This window comes from Solanum pennellii, chromosome 5 (assembly GCF_001406875.1).
Source record: "Solanum pennellii chromosome 5, SPENNV200".
NCBI classification, from domain to species: Eukaryota; Viridiplantae; Streptophyta; class Magnoliopsida; order Solanales; family Solanaceae; genus Solanum; species Solanum pennellii.
The window spans coordinates 73941538-73963308 of NC_028641.1; the positions used below are offsets into that span (position 1 = coordinate 73941538).

At 35.4% G+C, this 21771-nt stretch overlaps 2 protein-coding genes across 3 annotated transcripts; both read right to left on the reverse strand.

Moving 5' to 3' along the window:
* Positions 1-10993: 10993 nt before the first annotated feature.
* LOC107018864 (cell number regulator 6-like) lies at positions 10994-16268 on the reverse strand. The gene is made up of 5 exons (XM_015219448.2): positions 16114-16268; positions 15899-16015; positions 13327-13441; positions 12336-12601; positions 10994-11418 (listed from the first exon to the last, which is right to left on the reverse strand). The coding sequence occupies exons 2-5, from the start codon at positions 16007-16009 to the stop codon at positions 11188-11190; spliced, it is 723 nt and encodes a 240-aa protein (XP_015074934.1). The 5' UTR covers positions 16010-16015; positions 16114-16268; the 3' UTR covers positions 10994-11187.
* Positions 16269-17363: 1095 nt separating this feature from the next.
* Positions 17364-21656, reverse strand: LOC107020728 (iron-sulfur assembly protein IscA, chloroplastic). 2 transcript variants are annotated; one of them, XM_015221195.2, is made up of 3 exons: positions 21383-21656; positions 18797-19015; positions 17364-17848 (listed from the first exon to the last, which is right to left on the reverse strand). In XM_015221195.2, the coding sequence occupies exons 1-3, from the start codon at positions 21549-21551 to the stop codon at positions 17706-17708; spliced, it is 531 nt and encodes a 176-aa protein (XP_015076681.1). In that variant the 5' UTR covers positions 21552-21656; the 3' UTR covers positions 17364-17705. The 2 variants fall into 2 exon arrangements, with proteins under 2 accessions (XP_015076681.1, XP_015076682.1); XM_015221196.1 differs by having other exon boundaries at positions 17491-17848; positions 18797-19012; positions 21383-21562.
* Positions 21657-21771: the final 115 nt, after the last annotated feature.

The following is a 21771-nucleotide window of genomic DNA, read 5'->3' on the forward strand; positions in this document are numbered from 1 at the left end:
CTTCAAAATGGGTCATTTTGATAGTTCATCATCTTTTTTTGGTATTTAAAATTATGACGACTTTCTTGCCAATTTTTTTGTGTATATCCAGTAAGACATTACAATGCAACCAATTGACTCTAACGGCCAAAACAACCCATTTTAAAGGTCAAACGAATCCTAAAGTAGCTAATCCTAGTTTATCGATTTTTATGTACTATATAGTTCATGGATTTTCGGAGATCAATAATTCTGACGTCTTTTTGCTCAAATATTTTTTGGACGTATGTTAAGGTGTTATTTATGGAGACAGTTGGCCCTGATGGCCGAAATGGTCATTTTGAAGGTCAAACGAGCCCCGAAGCAGGTAAGTCCCAAATTTTGCCGATTTTTGTGTGCTATAATCCATAATCATTTTTGGTGATTCAAATTTCGACGTCTTTTTTGCCCAATTTTTTTGTGGACATCTGTTAAGACGTTAGCTATAGATCCAATTGGCCATGACAGCCAAAACAACTAATTTGGAAGGTCAAACAAGTCTCGAAGCAGGTAAACCCCATACATTCTTGATTTTCATGTGCTATAGTCCATATATTTTTGGTGATCCAGAATTTCAAAGTCTTTTTTTGCCCAAATTTTTCGTGGACGTTCACTAAGATGTTAGCTATGAAGTCAGTTAGCCCTGACAGCAAAAACGACCCATTTTCAAGGTCAAACAAGCTCAGATCAGGTAAACCCATCATTTTATTTCGTGTGCTATAGTCCATTGATTTTTGGTGATCCAGAATTTTGGCGTCTTTTTTGCCTAAATTTTTCGTGGACGTCCGTTATGACGGTATCTATGGAGCTAGTTGACCTTGACGGCAAAAACATCCATTATCAAATTGAAGCACGTAAATTCTAATGTCTTTTGTGGACATTCGTTAAGACGATATTTATGGAACTAGTTGGCCCTGATGGCCAAAACGGTCCATTTTGAAAGTCAAATGAGCATTCGAGCAGGTAAACCCTCATTTTGTTATTTTTGTGTATTATTGTCCACGACCTTTTTTGGTGATCCAGAATTCTGACGTCTTTTTTGCCTAATTTTTTTGGGACGTCCTTTATGACGTTAGCTTTGGATCCAATTGGCCTTGACGGTCAAAACGACCTATTTTGATGGTTAAACGAGCCCCGGAGCAAGTAAACCTCCCATTTTGCTGATTTTTGTGTGCTATAATCCATTAATTTTTGGTGATCCAGAATTTCAATTGTCTTTTTCGCCCAAATTTTTTATGGACGCCCGTGAAGACGTTAGCTATGGAGCTAGTTGACCCTGACGGACAAAACGATCCATTTTGAAGGTCAAACAAGCCCCCGAGCAGATAAACCTTCAATTTTATCGATTTTTGTGTATAAACTCTACGAATTTTCGGTGATCCAGAATTTCGATATTTTTATTGCAAAAAGTTTTCATGAACGTCCGTTATAAGATTAGCAATGGAGACAGTTGGCACTGACGGTCAAAACGGGCAATTTTCAAGGTCTAACAAGCCCCGAAGTAGGTAGATTCTATTTTGTTGATTTTCGTGTACTATAGTCCATGAATTTTTGGTCATCCAAAATTCTGACGTCTTTTTTGCCAATTTTTTTGTGATGCCCGTTAAGACATTATCTATGGATCCAGTTGGCCCTAATGTCTAAAACAACCCATGGTGAAGTCGAGCCTTAGAGCAGTTAAACTCCTCATTTTGAAAATTTTTATGTGCAATAACCACAATCTTTTTTGGTGATCTAGAATTCCAACGTCTTTTCTGCCCACACTTTTTATGAACATCCATTAAGACGTTAACTATGGATCTAGTTGGCCTGACTGCCAAAATGATTCATTTTGAAGGTTAAACGAGCCTAGGAGATGGTAAACCCCTATTTTGCAGATTTTCATGTGCTATAGTCTATTGATTTTTAGTGATCCATATTTCTAATGTCTTTTTTATCCAAAATTTTATGGACATCCATTAGGACTTAAGTTATGGAGCCAGTTTGCCCTGACGGTCAAACAACCCATTTCGAAGATCAAACAAGCCCCGAAACAAGTAAACCCCTCAATTTATCAATTTTCGTGTGCTATAGTCTATGATTTTTTTGGTAATCCAGAATTCGGGTGTCTTTTTCGCCGATATTTTTTATGAACGTCCTTTATGGCAGTAGCATTGGTTACAATTGGTCGTGACGGCCAGAACAGCCCAATTTGAAAGTCAAACAAGTCACGAAGCAGATAAATTTTTGTGATCTAAAATTCCAACGTCTTTTTGTTTCAAATTTTCCATAGATGTCTGTTAAGACGTTGGCGATGGAGCTAGTTGGCTCTGAAGATCAAAACGGCCCATTTTCATGATTAAACGAGCCTTGAGAAGGTAACTCCTATTTTGCAAATTTCAGTGTACTATAGTCTATGGATTTTAGGTGATTCAGAATTTCGACGTCTTTTTTATCTCAATTTTTTGTGGACGTCCGTTAAGACATTATCTATGGATCTAGTTTTCCCTGTCGTCCAAAACGATCCATTTTTGAAGGTTAAAGAGCCCTGGAGCTGGTAAACCCGTTATTTTATCGATTTTTGTATGCTATTGTCCAAGATCCTTTTTGGTAATCCAAAATTCTAACCTTTTTTTGCCTAAATTTTTTGTGTATGTCCGTTAAAATGTTAACTATGAATCTAGTTTGTCCTGACGGCCAAAACGATCCATTTTAAAGGTCAAACGACCCCCGAAGCAGGTAAACCACCAATTTTATCGATTTTCATGTGCTATAGTCCATGAATATTTGGTGATTAAGAATTCCAACGTTTTTTTCCAAATTTTTCATGGACGTCCATTAAGACGTTAACTATGGAGCCAAGTGGCGCTAACATCCAAAACGACCAATTTTCAAGGTAAAACGATCCCCGAAGTACGTAAACCCTATTTTGCTTATTTTAGTGTATAAGTCCGTGGATTTTTGATTATCCGCAATTCCAACAACTTTTTTGCCCAAATTATTTGTGGACGTCCATTAAGATATTATCTATGGAACAAATTGTTCATGACGGTCAAGACGACCCATTTTCTTGTGCTATAGTCCACAATATTTTTTGGTGATCCAAAATTTCAATGCCTTTTTGCCTAAATTTTTTGTGGACGCCCGTTAAGACGTTATCTATAGATCCAGTTGGCCATTTCGACCAAAATGATCCATTTTGAAGGTCAATCGAGGCCGGAGTAGGTAAATCCCCCATTTTACAGATTTCTGTTTGCTATAGTCTATGGATTTTGGTGATCCAATAATTCTAAGTCTTTTTTGCCCAAATTTTTTGTAGATGTCTATTAAGACGTTACCAATGGAGCAAGTTGGTCTGACGGTCAAAATGAACCATTTTCAAGGTCAAATGAGCCTCGAAGCACGTAAACTTCATTTTACAAATTTTCATGTTCTATAGTCTATGGAGTTTGGGTGATACGGAATTCCGACATCTCTTTTGCCCAAAATTTTTGTGGACGTCCTTTAAGAAGATATCTATGGATCCAGATTGCCTTGACGGCCAAAATGACCCATTCTGAGGGTCAAACGAGCCTCGGAGCAGTTAAACCCCTTATTTTACTGATTTTCATAGACTAAATATTTTTTGATGGTCCAAAATTTTGACGTCTTTTTTTGCCCTAACTTTTTGTGTACTTCTGTTAAGACATTAACTATGGATCCAATTGGCCATGTTGGAAAAAACAACCAATTTTGTAAGTCAAACAAGCTTCGGAGCATGTAAACCCTCCATTTTGTCGATTTTTGTGTACTATATTTCATGTATTTTTGGTGATCCTTCCAATGTCTTTTTTGCCCAAATTTTTTGTGGACGTCTATTAAGACATTAGCAGTGGAATCAGTTTGCCATGACGGTCAAAACACATATTTTCATGGTCAAATGAGCCAAGGATTTTGCTGATTTTCGCGTGCTATAGTCCATGGATTTTCGGGGATCCATAATTGAACGTCTTTTTCACCCAAATTTTTCATCGACGTCCGTTAAGATATTACCTATAGAGCAAGTTTGCCCTGCCGGCTAAAATGATCCATTTTGAAGGTCAAATGAGCCAGAGCACGTAAACCCCTCATTTTGCAAATTTTCGTGTACAATAGTCCATGTTCTTTTTGGTGATATAGAATTTAGACGCCTTTTTTACCTAAATTTTTTGTGGACATCCGTTAAGACGTTAGCTATGGACCCTGATAGCCAAAATGGCCCATTTTGAAGGTCAATCGAGCTAGCTCCGGAGTAGTTAAACCCCCTATTTTGCAGATTTTCATGTGCTATAGTCTATTGATTTTTCGTGATCCAGAATTATGATGTTTTTTTTTACTAAATTTTTCATGGATGTCCATTATGACATAATCTATGGATCCAGTTGGCCCTGATGGCCAAAACGATCCATTTTCAAGGTCAAACGAGCCCCGAAGCAGGTAAATTTTATTTTGCCGATTTCTGTGTAGTATAAGTCCATGAATTTTTGGCGATCCTGAATTTCAACGTCTTTTTTGCCCAATTTTTTTGTGGACATCCATTAAGATGACATTTATGGAGCTAGTTGGCCCTGATGACCGCAACGGGCCATTTTAAAGGTCAAACAAGCCCGCGAGCAGGTACACCCTTCATTTTGCTTATTTTTGTGTGCTAATTGTCCACGATCTTCTTTGGTGGTCAAGAATTCAGACATTTTTTTTGCCTAATTTTTTTTGGACGTTCTTTTTGACTTTAGCTTTGTATCCAATTGGCTTTGATGGCCAAAATAGACCATTTTGAAGGTTAAACGAGCCCCGGAGCAGGTAAATCCTCTATTTTTTAATTTTCGTGTGTTATAGTCCATAGATTTTTTGTAATCCATAATTCGATGTCTTTTACACTCAAATTTTTCGTGGACGTCTGTTAAGATGTTACATATGGAGCCAGCTGGTATGACGGCTAAAACGGTCCATTTTTAAGTTCAAACAAGCCCTGACGCAGGTAAACCCAATTTTGCCGATTTTCGTGTACTATATAGTCTTTGGAGCTTGGGGATTTAAAACTCCAATATCTTTTTTACCTAAAATTTTCTTGCACGTCCGTTAAAACATTTTCGATGGAACTAATTGGCCGTCCGTCCAAAACGGTTTATTTTGAAGGTCAAACAAGCCCTGAAGTAGTTAAGCCCTTCATTTTGCCTATTTTTATGTACTAGTCCATGATCTTTTTTGGTGATCCAGAATTTCGACGTCTTTTTTGCTCAATTTTTTTGTCGGAGTCCGTTAAACGTTAGCTTCAGATCCAGTTGGCCCTGATGGTCAAAACCATCCATTTTGAAGGTCAAACAAACCTCGGAGCAGGTAAACTTCCCATTTGTCGATTTTCGCGCGCATAAATTTTTGGTGATCTAGAATTTACAACGTCTTTTTTGTTAAAACTTTCCATTGACGTCCGTTAAGATGTTAGCTATGGAGATAGTTGGCACTGACGGCCAAAAAGGACCATTTTCAAGGTCAAACGAGCCCCGAAGTAGGTAAACCTCATTTTGATTATTTTCGTGTAATATAATCTATAAATTTTTGGTGATTCAAAATACTACGTCCTTTTTATCAAATTTATTGTGGATGTTCATTAAGACATTATCTATGGAATTAGTTGGACCTGACAACCAAAACGATCCATTTTGAAGGTCAAACGAGTCCCAGAGCAAAAAAAACCCTCATTTTTCTGGGTTTCATGTGCAATAGTGCACGATCTTTTTTAATGGTCCATAATTACGAAGACTTTTTGCCCAAAATTTTTATGGACATCCGTTAAGACGATATTTATGCATCCAGTTGACTCTGACAACCAAAACAATAAATTTTGAAGGTCAAACGAGCTCCGGAGCAGGTGAACCCTCTATTTTGTTGATTTTTATGTGCTTTAGTCCATGAATTTTTGGTGATCTAAAAATCCAATGTCTTTTATGCGAAAAATTTTTGTGGACTTCTATTAAGACGTTGGTTATGGAGTTAGTTGACCTTGACGGCCAAATCAGCCCATTTTCTAGGTTAAACGAACCCCGAAGCATGTAAACCCCATTTTACTAATTTTTATGTACTAGTCCATTGATTATTGGTGATCTAATTTTTTCTATGTCCTTTTTGCCCAAATTTTAATGGACGTCCGTTAAGATGATATTTATGGAGCGAGTTGTCCATGACCACAAAACAACCCATTTTGAAGGTCTAATGACCCTCGAAGTAGGTAAATCACTCATTTTTGCCGATTTTCATGTGCTATAGTCCACAAAGAGTTTTAGTGATCCAAAACTTCGACGTCATTTTTGCCCTAATTTTTTGTGGATGTCCGTTAAGACATTAGCTATAGATCGAGTTGGTCACGACGACAAAAATGACCCATTTTAAAGGTCACACGAGCCTTGGAGCAAGTAAAACCCCATTTTATCGATTTTCATTTGCTATAATCTATGATTTTTTGTGATCCAGAATTTCGATGTATTTTTTGTTCAAATTTTTCGTGGAAGTCCGTTAAAGTTTTAGCTATGGAGCCAGTTGACCCTGATGGCCCAAACAACCCATTTTTATGGTCTTCTGAGCCCCGCAAAAAGTAAACCCCATTTTGCTATTTCGTGTACTGGAATTTCGACATTTTTTATCCCCAAATTGTTCTTTGATGTCCCTTAAGACGTTATTTATGGAACCAGTTGGCTCTAACATTCAAAAATATCAATTTTGAAAGTCAAACGAGCCCTGAAGTACATTTTATCGATTGTCGTGTGTAATAGTCCACAATTTTTTTTGGTGATCAAGAATTTTTACATTTTTTTGCCCAAAATTTTTGTAAACACTCGTGAAGACGTTAGCCCTGACGACCAAAATGGTCCATTTTGAAGGTCAACGAGCCCTGGAGCAGGTAAGCCATCATTTTGTCAATTTTTGTGCGCTATAGTCCATGGATTTATAGTGAGTTTTTTTGCCAAATTTTTTGTGGATATCCGTTAAGACATTAACTATGGAGCATGTTGTCCCTAATGGCTAAAACGACCAATTTTCAAGGTCAAACGTGCCCCGATGCTGGTAAATCTCATTTTTCTGATTTTCGTGTACTATAGTTCATGGATTCTAAGTGATTCAGAATTTGCGCATCTTTTTTGCCTGTATTTTTTGTGAACGTCCGTTAAGACGTTATGTATGGAGCCAGTTGGCCCTAATAACCAAAACGGTCCATTTTAAGGTGCCCCGGTGCAAGTTAACACCACATTTTACTAATTTTCATATGCAATCGTCCACGTTCTATTTTGGTAATCCAAAATATCGACGTCTTTTAGATCAAATTTTTTATGGATGTCCATTGAGGTGTTAACTAAGGATCCAGTTGGCTCAGACGGCCAAAACGGTCCATTTTGAAGGTCAAACGAACCGCAAAGCAGTTAAACCCCCTATTTTGTCAATTTTCATGTGCTATAGTCCATGGATTTTTGATGATCCAGAATTCTAACATCTTTTTTTGCCCAAATTTTTCGTGGACGTCCGATAAGAAATTATCAATGGAGCTATTTGTCCCTTACGGCCAAAACGACCAATTTTCAAGGACGAACGAGCCCCGGAGAAGGTAAACCTATTTTGGCAATTTTCATGTACTAAGTTTATGGATTTTTGGTGATTCAAAATTCTGACGCTATTTTGCCCAAATTTTTCGTGGACATCCGTTAAGACTTTATTTATAAATCCAGTCGTCCCTTACGACAAAAACGATCCATTTTGAAAGTCAAACGAGCCATGAAGCATGTAAATCCCTTATTTTATCGATTTTCGTGTGCTATAGTCCACGATTTTTTTTTTGTGATCTAGAATTCTGACATGGTTTTTTCCCTAATTTTTTTGTGGACGTCCATTAACACTGTAACTATGGATCCTATTGGACTTGACGGCCAAAATGACCCATTTTGAAGGTCAATCGAGCACCAGAGCAGTTAAATCTCTCATTTTGCCGATTTTCGTATTTTATAGTCCATAAATTTTTGGTGGTCCAGAATTTCGACGTCATTTTTGCTCAAATTTTATGTGGATGTCCGATAAGATGTTATCTATGGAGTCAGTTGGCCCCGACGGCCAAAATAGTCCATTTTCAAGTCAAACGAGCCCTGAAGAAGGTAAACCCCATTTTGTCGATTTTTGTGTACTATAGTCCATGGATTTTTGGTGATCAGTAATTTCTACGTCTTTTTAACCAAATTATTCATGAACGTCTGTTGAAACGTTATTTATTGAGACAATTGGCCCTAACGGCAAAAACAGCCTATGTTGAAGTTCAAACGAGCCCAAAGCATGTAAACCCCTCATTTTGTCGATTTTTATTTGCTATAGTCAAAGATCTTTTTCGGTGATCCAGAATTCCGATGTATTTTTTACCCAATTTTTTCGTGGACGTCCATCAAGACGTTAGCAATGGAGTTTGTTGGCCCTGAAAACCAAAACAGTACATTTTAAAGGCCAAAGGAGCCCCGAAGCAGGTGAACCCCATTTTGATAATTTTCGTGTATAGTCCATGAACTTTTAGTAATTCGAAATTTCGACGTCTATTTTGCCCAAATCTTTTGTTGACGTTCGTTAAGACGTTATCTATGAATTCAGTTGTCCGAGACGGCCAAAACGATCCACTTCGAGGTTAAACGAGCCACGGAGCAGGTAAACCCCTTATTTTGTCGCTTTTCGTGTGCTATAGTCCATGATCTCTTTTGGTGATCCAGAATTTCGACGTCTTCTTTGCCTCAATTTTTTGTGGACGTCCATGAAGTCGTTAGCTATGGATCTAGTTGGCTTTGACGACCAAAATGACCCATTTGAAGGTCAATCGAGCCCTGGAGCAGGTAAATCGGTAAAATAAGGGGTTCACCTACTCCGAGGCTCGTTCGACCTCGTAAATGGATCATTTTGGCCATTAGGGCTAAGTGGGTCCACATCTAAGGTTAACCAATGTCTATGAAATTTTTTGGCAGACGTTGGAATTACGAATCACCAAAAATTCATGAACTATAACACATGAAAATTGGCAAAATGGGGATTTACCTGCTCTGAGGCTCGTTTGACCCTAAAAATAGGTCGTTTTGACCGTATGAACCAACTTGGTACATATCTAAGGTCTTAATGGACGTCCATGAAAAATTTTAGCAAAAAAAGGCGTCAGAATTTTGGATAACAAAAATCCCTGGACTAGCACAAAAAATCGGCAAATATGAGGGGTTTACCTGCTCCAGGGCTCGTTTGACCTTGAAAATGGGTCGTTTTGGCCATCAGAGCCAACTGGATCCATATCTGAGGTCTTGACGACGTCCATGAAAAATTTTGGCAAAAATGATGTCGGAATTCTGGATCACCAAAAATTCATGAACTATAGCACACAAAAATTGGGGGTTTGCTTGCTTTGTGGCTCATTTGACCTTGAAAATGAGTTGTTCTGGCTGTCAGAGCCAACTGAGTCCATAATTATGGTCTTAACGGACGTCAATGAGAAATTTCAAAAAAGATGACGTCGAAATTCTAGATCACTAAAAATCCATGGACTATAACACAACTTTAAAGAAAAACATAACGACACATGTCATTTTTTAAAAATAATATTGTACCTTAATTTATTTGTAGAGATATAATATATTCATTAAATAATTTCTCGTTTGTAAAACAACTACTGATATTGATAAAAACGAAAAGAAGTAATTGTCTTGAACTTTTAAAATGAGAATCAATTTGAGACAATTATTATGGAACAATATTTTTCTTTAGTTGAGAAATATATTAGGCTTGGTAATGGATAATTTATAATATTAATGGGCAGTTATGTATTTAAAAAAAATTAGGGATTATTATCATATAAATTTGCGGCGATTAAGTTGACACTAAAGTACACTTTTAGCGACGATTAATATATGAATTTGCGGCGACTAAGTTGACACTAAAACGCACTTTTAGCGACGATTACTATATGTATTTGTGGCGACTATGTTGACACTAGAACTAAATTTTCTAATTTATGATTATTATATGCATTTTCTGCGACTAAGTTGACACTAAAAGTCACTTTTAGCGACGAGTATTATGTGAATTTGCGGCAACTGAGTAGACACTAAAACTAGCTTTTAACGACTATTATTATATATGTATTTGCGGCGATTAAATTGACACTAAAACTCACTTTTATCGACGATTACTATATGTATTTGCTGCGACTATGTTGACATAAAACTCACTTTAGCGACAAATATCATATGAATTTGCGGCAACTAGGTTGACACCATAACTCATTTTAGCGACGATTATTATATGAATTTGCAGCGACTTGTAGTTGACGCTATAAAAGCGACGATTATTATACGTATTTGCGGCGACTATGTTGACACTAAAACTAACTTTTAGCGACGATTACTTATTGCAGCGACTAAGTTGACACTAAAACTCACTTTTAGTGATGATTATTATATGAATTTGCGGCAACTGAGTTTACTCCATAACTCACTTTTAGCAGCGACCAAGTTGAGCTAAAACTAACTTGTAGTGACATTTATTTGCGGGCGACTTTTTAGCGACGATTAGTATATGTATTTGCGGCGACTAAGTTGACACTAAAACACACTTCTAGTGACGATTAATGTATGTATTCGCTATGGCTAAGTTGACTTTAAAACTCACTTTTAGCGACGATTACTTATATGTATCTGCGGCGACAGTAAGTGCAAATTTTAATTGCATTCAGTGCAAATTTAATTGCTTTAAGAAAACTTCAATTAATACTTACAATATATACATAATTATTTATAGTTGTATATGTTAATCCCTCATTTCATTTTACTTGTAACTTGTTTCTAAAATAGATTTTCATTTTTACTTTGTCACTTTTGACATATAAAATAAAAAGACTGCATAGGATATAATTTGGAAAAAAATACCTATATCAATAATTTATCTTCTTAATAGATATATCAAGTCAAACTATGACAAGTAAAAGTAAACCGAGAGAGTACCATTGAATAATTTTGAGGCATTATTTTTCAAGGGCCTAAACTGTGCTTTAACAATGACTATTTTTTTGGTTCCTGTATAACTTAGTTCCAAGGTTGACTGTGCCAGCAACGTACTGTATAAACTGTGATGTGATATAATGAATTGAAAAGTATATGCTAAATAGAGAAGTTTTCATAGAGCTTGCATCTCGAGGTTGGTTTGTTCGGAGTTATTTGCTGAGGAAGGTACATATTCGCGGTTGTCGCTTGCAGCAGCATTCATCTCCTGAATAGGTGGAGGATTGACTATTGTCATCGGCAGGACAGAATTATCTGACAGACGATTCTTCATCTCTCTATGCTCCTGGCACAAGGCACACCAGTGCAAGCAGCAATGTGCTAGGCAAGGGTCACAGGGCGAATTCTGCATCATTTCGAAAGGTGTATACAACCATAAGGTACAATCTGGTGAAGAACAAATGCAATATTAACTGTAAAAAATGAAGACTGAAGTCCCATTCTAATAATCTCTTTTTTGTACATCACAACCAGTTTGTGTACACCTTAACTAATCCACCGGGTACATGTTACCTCCACCAGCGTAGATGTTGAGAAACTCTTTTCGACAAGACTTATAGATGATGAAATCACCAAGCGTTTTTTTCGTGTCTACTAAGATTTGAACACTGGTCTCCTATGGTTCATTCAAGTTTCTTTCACTGCTATGATGACTAGTCTCACTCTCATCTCCCAGCAGTTAACTTTAGAGAAACCACATAGATGACAGAGGCAACATTGCATTGTACAAAAAGAGAACGTGAACTTTCTTTATTGAAAAAAAAGGGAAATATGTGCACTAAGTATCCCGCATTCATGCAGGGGGGGAGGGCCACACCCTACGAGGGTGTGATGTAGGCAGCCTACCCTGAAACAACCATCAACCATCAGGCTAATTCCATAGCTTGAACCAATGGAGACAACTTTATCGTTGCTCAGAAGCTCCTCTCCCGAAAATATTAACAATTAAAAAAAGGTTAAAAAATGAAAAGCACGCCGACTTCAGCTAATGATGAAAATGTACTCCAAAGTTTTGTTACCCTTTATTCTTTTGGTTACAGTAACATCAGAAAGACACTTTCTTGCAACTAGAATGTTTAAGATGATCTCCGTCCTAATGATGATGAGAAGTCTAAGCTAACAATTGTTTAAACTGTTACGAATAGCAGGACTTGCAAGAAAACCGTGAATAAAATTGAACCATGAATAAAATTGATCAAGGACAAAGGGTTTGATCCTTATTAAACATAAATAAAACACATAAACATAAAAAGATGATGTTACCTTGAGATGATACTTCTTCTGCAGCGACTGCCGGAAAAGACCCGTATATATTCCACACATCCACCAACCAAATAGTAAGCCTTCGCCAATGAGGAACGATGTACCTGGATCAATACCATGACATACAGCTGTTGCAGCTGCAAGAGCAATGCCACCCTCAACAAAAATGGCATGACAAACACAAGGGGTAGTCCAAGGAGTATCATCTCTCAGGCTCTCGACATTACGCCCAAACAAGACACATGGGCAGAAAAGTCCTGTCCAGCCTACAGAGGTAAGATATAAAAACCAGAGGTGTTAAAAGAAGAATCAACAGCTGCACACAGACCACATGCTGAGATGGAAGGATCCCAAGAATCGAACCAGAGTAATAAAAACCTAACATAGTGATATTCTTCCAGCAACTACATTTTTGGAAAGATCTTTCTATTCTCTCTTGCAGAATACTAAACCGCAACCAAGACTAATCTATTTCCCCTCATAAGTGTTAGAAACATGAGATGTCGGTTACGGGTTACACAATATTTTTATCACCTCCCATTGGTTTCAGCAGAATCTTGTTACTTAACCAAGACTGTAATGACCAAATCTCTCCTCTTGGTTGGTCTGAAGATCAAAAGAGGTCTAAATGGTAACAGAGAGACTAAAGGTTTCATTTTCTATGCAAAAGCTACAAGATACTATTTTCATAGTTCAAGTGCTTACGAAAATGACAAAGAGCAGTATTAAATTTGTAATTTAGACAAGCAGACGTCAGTCCCTTTTACATAATGTATATAAATGATCACTTAATTAGTTTATCCAGTATTTCCAGAATGATAGTGTGAATAGAGTGAGTTTCTTTCATCAAAAATGGTGAAAGAGAAAAATGGATCGGTTTTGTTAAGTATTTTATGTGCTGTTTCCAAGAACACTGGTAGCATATAGATAATGAGGAACATATGCAAGTCATTACAGGCATTATCTACATATTGTAAAAAAGAACACTTACAGCTATCTTTGTCCTCTGCACATCCAAAAATCCCACTTGTCCAAGGCTCATCCGCAGGAGGCTCAAAACTTTCAGGTAAAACTTGTCCACATTCGTTGCACTTGTGAACGACTAGCTGCTCAATTAGACATGTTATTTGTATTAGAAGAAAAGTTAGAGAACAACCAAATCTAGTACAAAAGTAAAACCAATCAAGAACATACTAATATCTGACAGATATATTGGAGGAATCAAAGTAATATACTTTTTGGCAATTTCAATTAATAAAGTTCGCTAAACGCTACACCATGTAATGACTGACAAATAAAAGTTCCTACAAAGGAAATGTTTGTTTGGATTCTTCAAGAACTTCATTTTGTTAAACATGTGACTGCTTGCAGCATAATCTTGGAATTTATACACTCTTTATAGAATAGTTGTCGTCAGTGTGCAGTGATACATTTCAGAACAAGCCCTTGATTATATGTTTCTTATGACAATATCTATTCAGTAATTTTATATTATTTGTAGGATAGTTGTTAGTGTGCGATCATGCAGTTAGAACTAGCCCTTGACTAAATGTTTCTTATGACAATATCTATAAAGTGAGTGAGTCAGATCTGTGTCTTATAATTCAACAATAAATCTAGTGATTCTTGTGCACTACATACTATCCTTGATAATCTTCAATTTATTTTGTAGCATCAACTCCAAGACAGGACCACATTCGACTTAATATTGGAGATGATGGATAATGAATTTACTGCGAAGGCTTTAAAGTTTACTTCTCATTAATCATTATCCTTTCTTACTATTGTTCTGTACTAGCTTCAGTACTATCAACAGTACCTTGTTAGATTGATATTTTTGACATATCTTATAGTTATTGATGTACAAGTAATCCTTGGTGATATGCAACTGTACTACTCAAAAGAGTTCATTAAACCTACAGAACAAGGATTTTAGCATATGACACCCTATTTTTCACCAAACCAATACAAAACTAGTTTATGAAATATAAGCATCAGTCTAGAATTTCTGTAGCGTAAAACAATATTTTCCCTATTTATAATTTCTTCTCGACTTATCTAAATTGAGTAATTTCATTTTCTTCTTCTTCAATATCTAATAAAAGAAATTTCTAAAATTAAATTCAATTGAAAACTCATAGCATTAACCTAAAAGCAAAAAAAAAAAAAAAGTCAATACCAGTAACCCTAATTGCAAATTAGGATAAAATATACTCAATAATAATAAACCCTATTGAAAGTTTGAATATTAAAACAGTACTCTTTTTTCCTTTGGGTGCGCAAAGGGTGAAACTCACACTCCTATGCAATAACTCGCAAACCACATAGGAGCACTAGGCAAGCGAGATACGACGAGTTCAACCCAAAAGGAAAAGCAACAAGGTGTTTCGAACTTGAGACCTCCAAGATTGAAGTCCCAAGACCAAACCACTAGGCCGCCCCAAAAATAATGTTGTGAACGTTTGTGGATTATGTCTTTCTAACTGAGTAAACCAGAACTAGAGAAAAAAAAAGGTAAATATTAGAGAAAATGGAAATCCAAAAAAATCAGAAAAAACAAAAAAAGAATGGAAGTACCACATGAATGCTCTTTTTTGGCCTATTTTCTAGCTCTCACACATTACAAAGAGAATGAGGCCACTTTAAGTATTACACTGAATAGTTTAGGGGGGTTTTGAGGTATTCACACAAAAAAAGAAATACTAGAGTGTCATGATAGGAATTTGAACTCGTACTTATATAAGGGAATTCGATGGCTCATATATAACAAACAATTTTATACTTATCCTTTTCTGATACTATAACTTTTCGACGAAGAGAATTCAATTATATCCCTCCCCTCTTTACTTACACAACCCCAATCTACCACTCTCATGTTATATATCAGCCTTGGCCCAACGGCGCTACCTACTCCAATATCGCACAACTAATTATTGGGCCGAGAAGAAGCAACATAAATGGAAAGCCTTCACAAAGGTTGATTTGGCACCCAGCCTCGGCCCAATAATTAGTTGTGTGACATCCGAGTAGGTAGCGCGACATTGGGCCGAAGCTGATTCATAACATCTCACCAGCACAAGTATTGGGCGGAACACAAAACAACAACACAGTAATTCCACAAGTGGAGTCTGAAGAAGGTAGGACATACCAGACCTTACATCTATCTATGTAGGATTGAGAGATTGCTTCCAATGGATCCTCGTCTCAAAAGAAATGTATCCAAAACAGATACATGATCTTATAACCACACCTATTAGGAAATGTACAAAGTTTCTCTCTAGCAACAAATCAAGAAGCTAACATCCCTACATTTTTGCACACAAGATTAATCCAAAATACCTCTAAATCCTAAAAAAGATCCAATTTTTTACACTCATACACAATATTCCAATAAGATAAATTGAACTACAACATTTCATCCCATACCCATCAGCAATCACAGGCAGATCTAGCAAAAAAAAACATAAAAGCAAATGCAACCCCACAACCCCATTAAAAAAAAGTTCAAAGCTTAAATTCGCCTCTACGAAAACAAATTAAAAACAGATCAGAGAGATAAATACCTGAGGGACATGAATCGGTTGATTCAGCTCTCCAGGCTTAATGTCTTCTTCAAGTGGTGCTTGATCTTTTGTTAATTTCACATACTTTGACTGAATTCCTCCTTCTTCCATTTCAATCTGCTAACAAACAATTAATCAACAAATCAAAATCATTAACAACAACAACAAAAAACAGTAAATCAAGTAAAATTTGAAAATTGTTCATCGTATTCGACCGGAAATTGGTGAACTGAGAGTGCCGCCGGTCAAATGAGGTACTCAATACAGTAACTGCTAATTTCATATATAGAAAAATGTTGGCTGTTTTTATTTAAACGAAGAAATCGTAGATTGCCTCCGAGAACTGAGGGCTTTTGTTTCCTTTAAAGCTATACTTCCTACCGCGAGTCTTTTGATACGCGAGATAAGGTGAGATATTTTAAAATTAAATTTAAAATTATGTTTATATTATATTTAACTAACGTTGTTAGTTAAATAATTTTGAATTAATTTAATTTAGGTATCAAGGGCGCTTCTTAAGTTTTATGTATCATACTGTATTATGTACTTCATTTGTTTCGATTAGTTTGTCTTTATTTATATACGACACGTTCATGATCTATGCCCAGTTACTTGGTGTGCGGTATAAGGTGTTATATTTCAAAATTAAGTTTAACTTTATATTGTGATTAACTAATGGTATAAATGATGTTATTTGCTTATATAGTATATATGTGATTTTTAAACTTATTTATGAGATATTTCATTATTATCTCATTTAATTTGGGATTATTTTATTTCACTTCTGAATGAGATAAATTAGTTTAGATAATATGATCTCAGGAAGATAACATTAAAATAAATTAATATCGTCTCTTAAGTTTTATGTGTTGTACTATATTATATACTCATTTCGTTTTGATTGCTTTGTCTTTATTTGATCAATTTGATATTTAAAAAAATAAAGAGATTTTTTATCTTGTTACGTAGAATGTAGTAAAATAAATTTTAATCTTGTGATCATAAACATATAAATACTAAAATATATGAGTTATTAAATCAGGAAAAGGACATTGTTTTAATGAAATAGATTTAAAGTGAGAAACAAATTGAAATAATTGAATAAATATATAATATTAATATCATTAAAGATTATCGTATCATAAACAGTTGTAATTAATCGTTCATCTCATTTTATGTAACATACTTTATTTGTTAATTAGTCCCAAGAATAATACTTTTCTATTTCCGAAGAAAGGTTGTATTTACCCTTATACATTGAAAATAAGTTATATTTGTCATTTATATACTTTCCCAATAAATATATTATATATCATCATACTTCAGAGCTATATTTATCTTTTACCCGTTAAAATTAGTTGTATTTATCTTCAACCATTAAAACTCTATTTTCAGCTTTAAAAAATCACGTGTCATGTCCTTATTAAACCGAATAAATTGGTTTCGTATTGAGATCAAGTTAATATATAATAATAACTGAGTTTACAATCTTTCATAAATTTAATAATGTTTTAAAAACACATATACAAGATCCAACACAAAACTATTGAGTTTACATGAACCCACATAGTACATTGCGGCTCTGCCTCACGAAGCATAAATCGACATGGCATAGATGTTTTGTATTTTGTGCAGGAAGAATAAAATGCATTCCCAGTTACACATATTTAAACGTTACAGTCCCTTATGCACATAATATGAGTTAACAGATCTTCATTACTGCCTGTCTATATTCAGAGAACCAAGCAAACCACAGTTGGTGTTCTAGTATGTTAATTTTGTAGTACATTTCTAAGACTGCATGCTCTTACATCTCAGCAGTAAACGATTTTCCACAACCACAAGTTTGCGTAGCGTTTGGATTTTTGAAAGAGAAGCCCCCGCCTATCAATGCATCGCTGTAGTCCAGTTGCATTCCGAAGATGAAGAGAAGGCTTTTTGGATCACAAACTGCAAGAAAGAGTTGATGCAACAAAAATTTCTTATTCAAATGTCAATAATCACTGGAAAAGAAAACAGAAACAAGTAGCTAGCACGCATAACTTACAAATATAAGAGCGAAATAGTACTGGTTTCTTGTATGGACCCAACACTATAAGCTTTAACTACTTCACGCCGCACCATTGGCAAGGGGAACTTACTGAATCAAGGGTATTAAAATTCGTCTCAAAGTGAACTAAATTATCTAAGTAGATGGGTATGACTGCTAGCTTTAGAAGCATACAAGAGCTAGATACAGGTAATTTTTACACCACAAGCGGCATCAGTTAATCAATGAAGCAAACTTTACAGAGCACACAAGTTTCGAGGTATGAAGCATAGATAGATCCCTGAGAGTAAAACTTCAACGGAAAAGAAAGGGCAGCCCAGTGCACTAAGCTCCCGTTATGCACAGGCTCGGTGAAAATTTCAATGGAGATGTGAAGTGAAACTCCGTAAGTTGTTTATATAGCAAAGTTGTACTTCATTGAGCAGTGATTTCCCCTATCTATTTTCCCACAAGACTGTTAAAACCTGTAAACTCTTTGAACTTTAATTTATATGGAGGTCATCACATTAAATTGCTAATGCATCTATCACCTCTTTTATCTATCAGGCCAACTGATCACTCAATCCATACTTCCTTTTACTTATCTTATTGTCTTTTCATTAAATGAACACGACTAACTTATCTCATCAACTAAAGTGAAGGTTGAGTATCATGATTAACACAAGTATGGTTGTTTCACTGAATTTATTTTTCTTCCATGCTAAGGAGTTAAGGTTTGCAGAATAACACAGATCCAACGAAGATTAACTGCAAATTTGCTCTAAATTTGGTGTGAAAAAATGCTCATTCTCTGGCAAAAGAAACCAAGACTGTCATGTTATACAATGAGAAATTAAATCCATACATACCAATAACAAATCCATTGTACTCGATGATTGAATCGTCTGGTCTAGCATTTTCTCGCTTTTCAAACTCCATAGTGTATGACATTCCCGAGCATCCCCCTTGTTTGACGCCAATTCTAAGACACAAGTCCTCATTCCGATCACTCCTCATTTTATTCAAGTGCATTAATGCATTGTCAGTTAAGGAAATTGCAGGTGCTACTCCTCCAGATGCAGGTGCTGCTGCATATATCAGAACCAAAGCAACTTATCAGAGCCAAGAGAGATCGCCTATAATAACGTCGACGTCGTGCTTTAACTATTACTTCAGCCTAACTAAAGGTGGCACGGTTTGTTTCTTGAAAGTCACTTTTACTATTTCTCACTTTGAAAAAAAAAAGTGATTTAGTTATTCTAGATAAACTAAGTTAGAGTTCGAAAGGTCATATTTAAAGTATTATGGCTCATAACAAGTTACCTATAATTATAGAAGGCGTAAAACCCTGAAAGAAGATTATAACTAAAATGCATCCTTTGTTAAAGTAAGAGCAATTATAATTTGGACAGAAGTAGAGTTCTGTTTATGCTTCGCAAAATGTAAACATAATGTCTGAATATTTCTCATATAGTATATACATTTTATAGTCGTAAGCCATGAATATTTCCAAAGGTTATCTTGTGTCAAAAGAGGCTGCAGTAATTTATTAAAAGTTCATTTGACAAATGAGAATGTTCCATTCAGGCTCTACTCCCACATCCCAAAGTTTCTTGATGTTATTATTAGACTGTTTATATCCCCTGCTGTTAAAGTTAAGTGCCCTGAAAAGCACCACATGGTTTTCTTTCAATGAATGAAAGGTACAAACGCAGTAAAATCATCCTTGCTTTAAGCACAGAAGATATAAACAGACAAATACAAGCCTTGAGGCCCTTGACCTCCTTTATGAAGGTTTTAGTGAGACATTCTGCTACCAGCCGTTTCATATCAACTTCCTCATCACTTCATTGACCCAAAATCCAATTTTCTTATTTTGGAATTGAGGTAACAGAAAAACCAGTTAAATTCAAACAAGGTGATCATAGCTGATCATTTTTCCCCAAATGCACTTAACCTTCTTTAAACAGCTTCTTATCTTAAATGATGGAAAGTGAAAAGAAAGCATATCATCTGAATCATCCTGATACACGTTTATGAAGCGGAACATTCAAATTCTCCCAAGCATGTGCTACAGTATTCAAAAAGTTTGGTTAATCTGGAAACAGGTAATAGACCTTCCTCAAAGTACCTTGAACATTTACTTTTCCAAAGAGTTCTCACATAATGTACACGTATTAATCTGACTAGACAGTTAAAACAATATTTGTGCATCTTTTCTATTATATTCAATTTTCATCTATATATTTTATATTTTAAATTTTCATTTTTTGATCTAATTCTAAATGTTATGCAAAAATTAGTGTTCTTCACCACGAAAAATATCAAAGTATCTCGCTGAGAAGTTTGACTCGGACTACTCAAAAATCAGCCAAACAATCTCTCCTGAATTCCAGACTGTTTACAGGCACAGATTCACTTTAAAATGTCCAAACACTATCAAATCTAGGTACTTGTTTTTTCTCTTTCCAAAAGGGTAATGTTTATGTTAGCTAGTAACCAATCAAGTGACAAAAAGAGCCATCATGTACAGTCCATCTAGGAAAATACTTTCACAAATGACCTCTAAAGCAAGAAAAAAAACTAATGTCATCCAATTTCAGCTATTGCAGTATATTACTGTCAGGACAATGTCTTAAACCCAAGTTTTCACACAACAACTATCATTTCCAAGGCTTATTTTGGGACAAATCACACCGTTCAAGGGTGAGATGTTATTCCAATAGAAATTTACAACGTATTCGCTACTAGAAACATGACGAGAAATTGCAACAGACAAAGCTCAGCTGCTCTTCATAGAAAAAATCCTCTTCCTTCAAGCATAATCAATCTAAGAATTACAGCTTATATCCTTCGTATTTACTGTAATCAACAAATCAACTACTCCTCAAACCCAAGATAGCCTATACAAATCTCCTATATCATTCACTATTCAGATAATATACCACAATTTAACTAATCTTAACTAATTCAACTCTAAGCATAAACACACCACAAATCTCCTCCTCTATCCTTCCAATCAATTATACTTAGCAAAACCCAAATAAATAGCGAAGGCACGGGTGGAGCTAGAGCATGTCATACAGGTTCCGCAAAGTACAACCTTTTTTTTCCTACAAAATTCATTAAATATGTACAAATTATAAATTTAGAACTCAGTAACTTAACGAAACTAGAATCCCAAACTCATAAACTTTAAATCCTTACTCGGCTTTGAGAGAAGGTAAATAATTTACTCACCACTACAATTTTTCTCTCTACTCTTCTTCGATACAAAAAAAATAGCCCAATACCTACTTTAACAGAACTAGAAAACCTATCCCCGTATAATTTTAAGTACAAATCTAAAAATTTAAATCAAACATGAATTAAACAAACTAAAAAATCATCAAATCCTAAGAAATTTTGATTTCCTTCAATTCATTGAACCAAAATTGAAGTAGGTAAACGATTACCTTCAAGTGTAGCAGATCGAATAGACAATGGTTTTTTGCGATTAAAAAACGAAGGCGAAGATCGAAAGGAGATTGAAGAAGACGATTGAGGCAAAACACTTGAAATTGTTGAATTCTTCGAAGGGCGGTATAGAGAAGATGAACATCGAAGAGTTGCAGAGAACGCCATTGTTACCTGCAAATCACACAAATGATAATTTTTTTATTTTTTTTTTATTTTCAGTTCTATAATTTATTTATGGCTTATTCATACGTGCTAGTTGAATTGTGATCATTTTTGTCAATTTTATTTTTTGAGGTCTATATTTTAATGTGTGTAAGGGGAGATATTTTGTATATCAAAAATAACTTTTTTTATATATTTTTTTAAAATATTTTGAATTACTAAT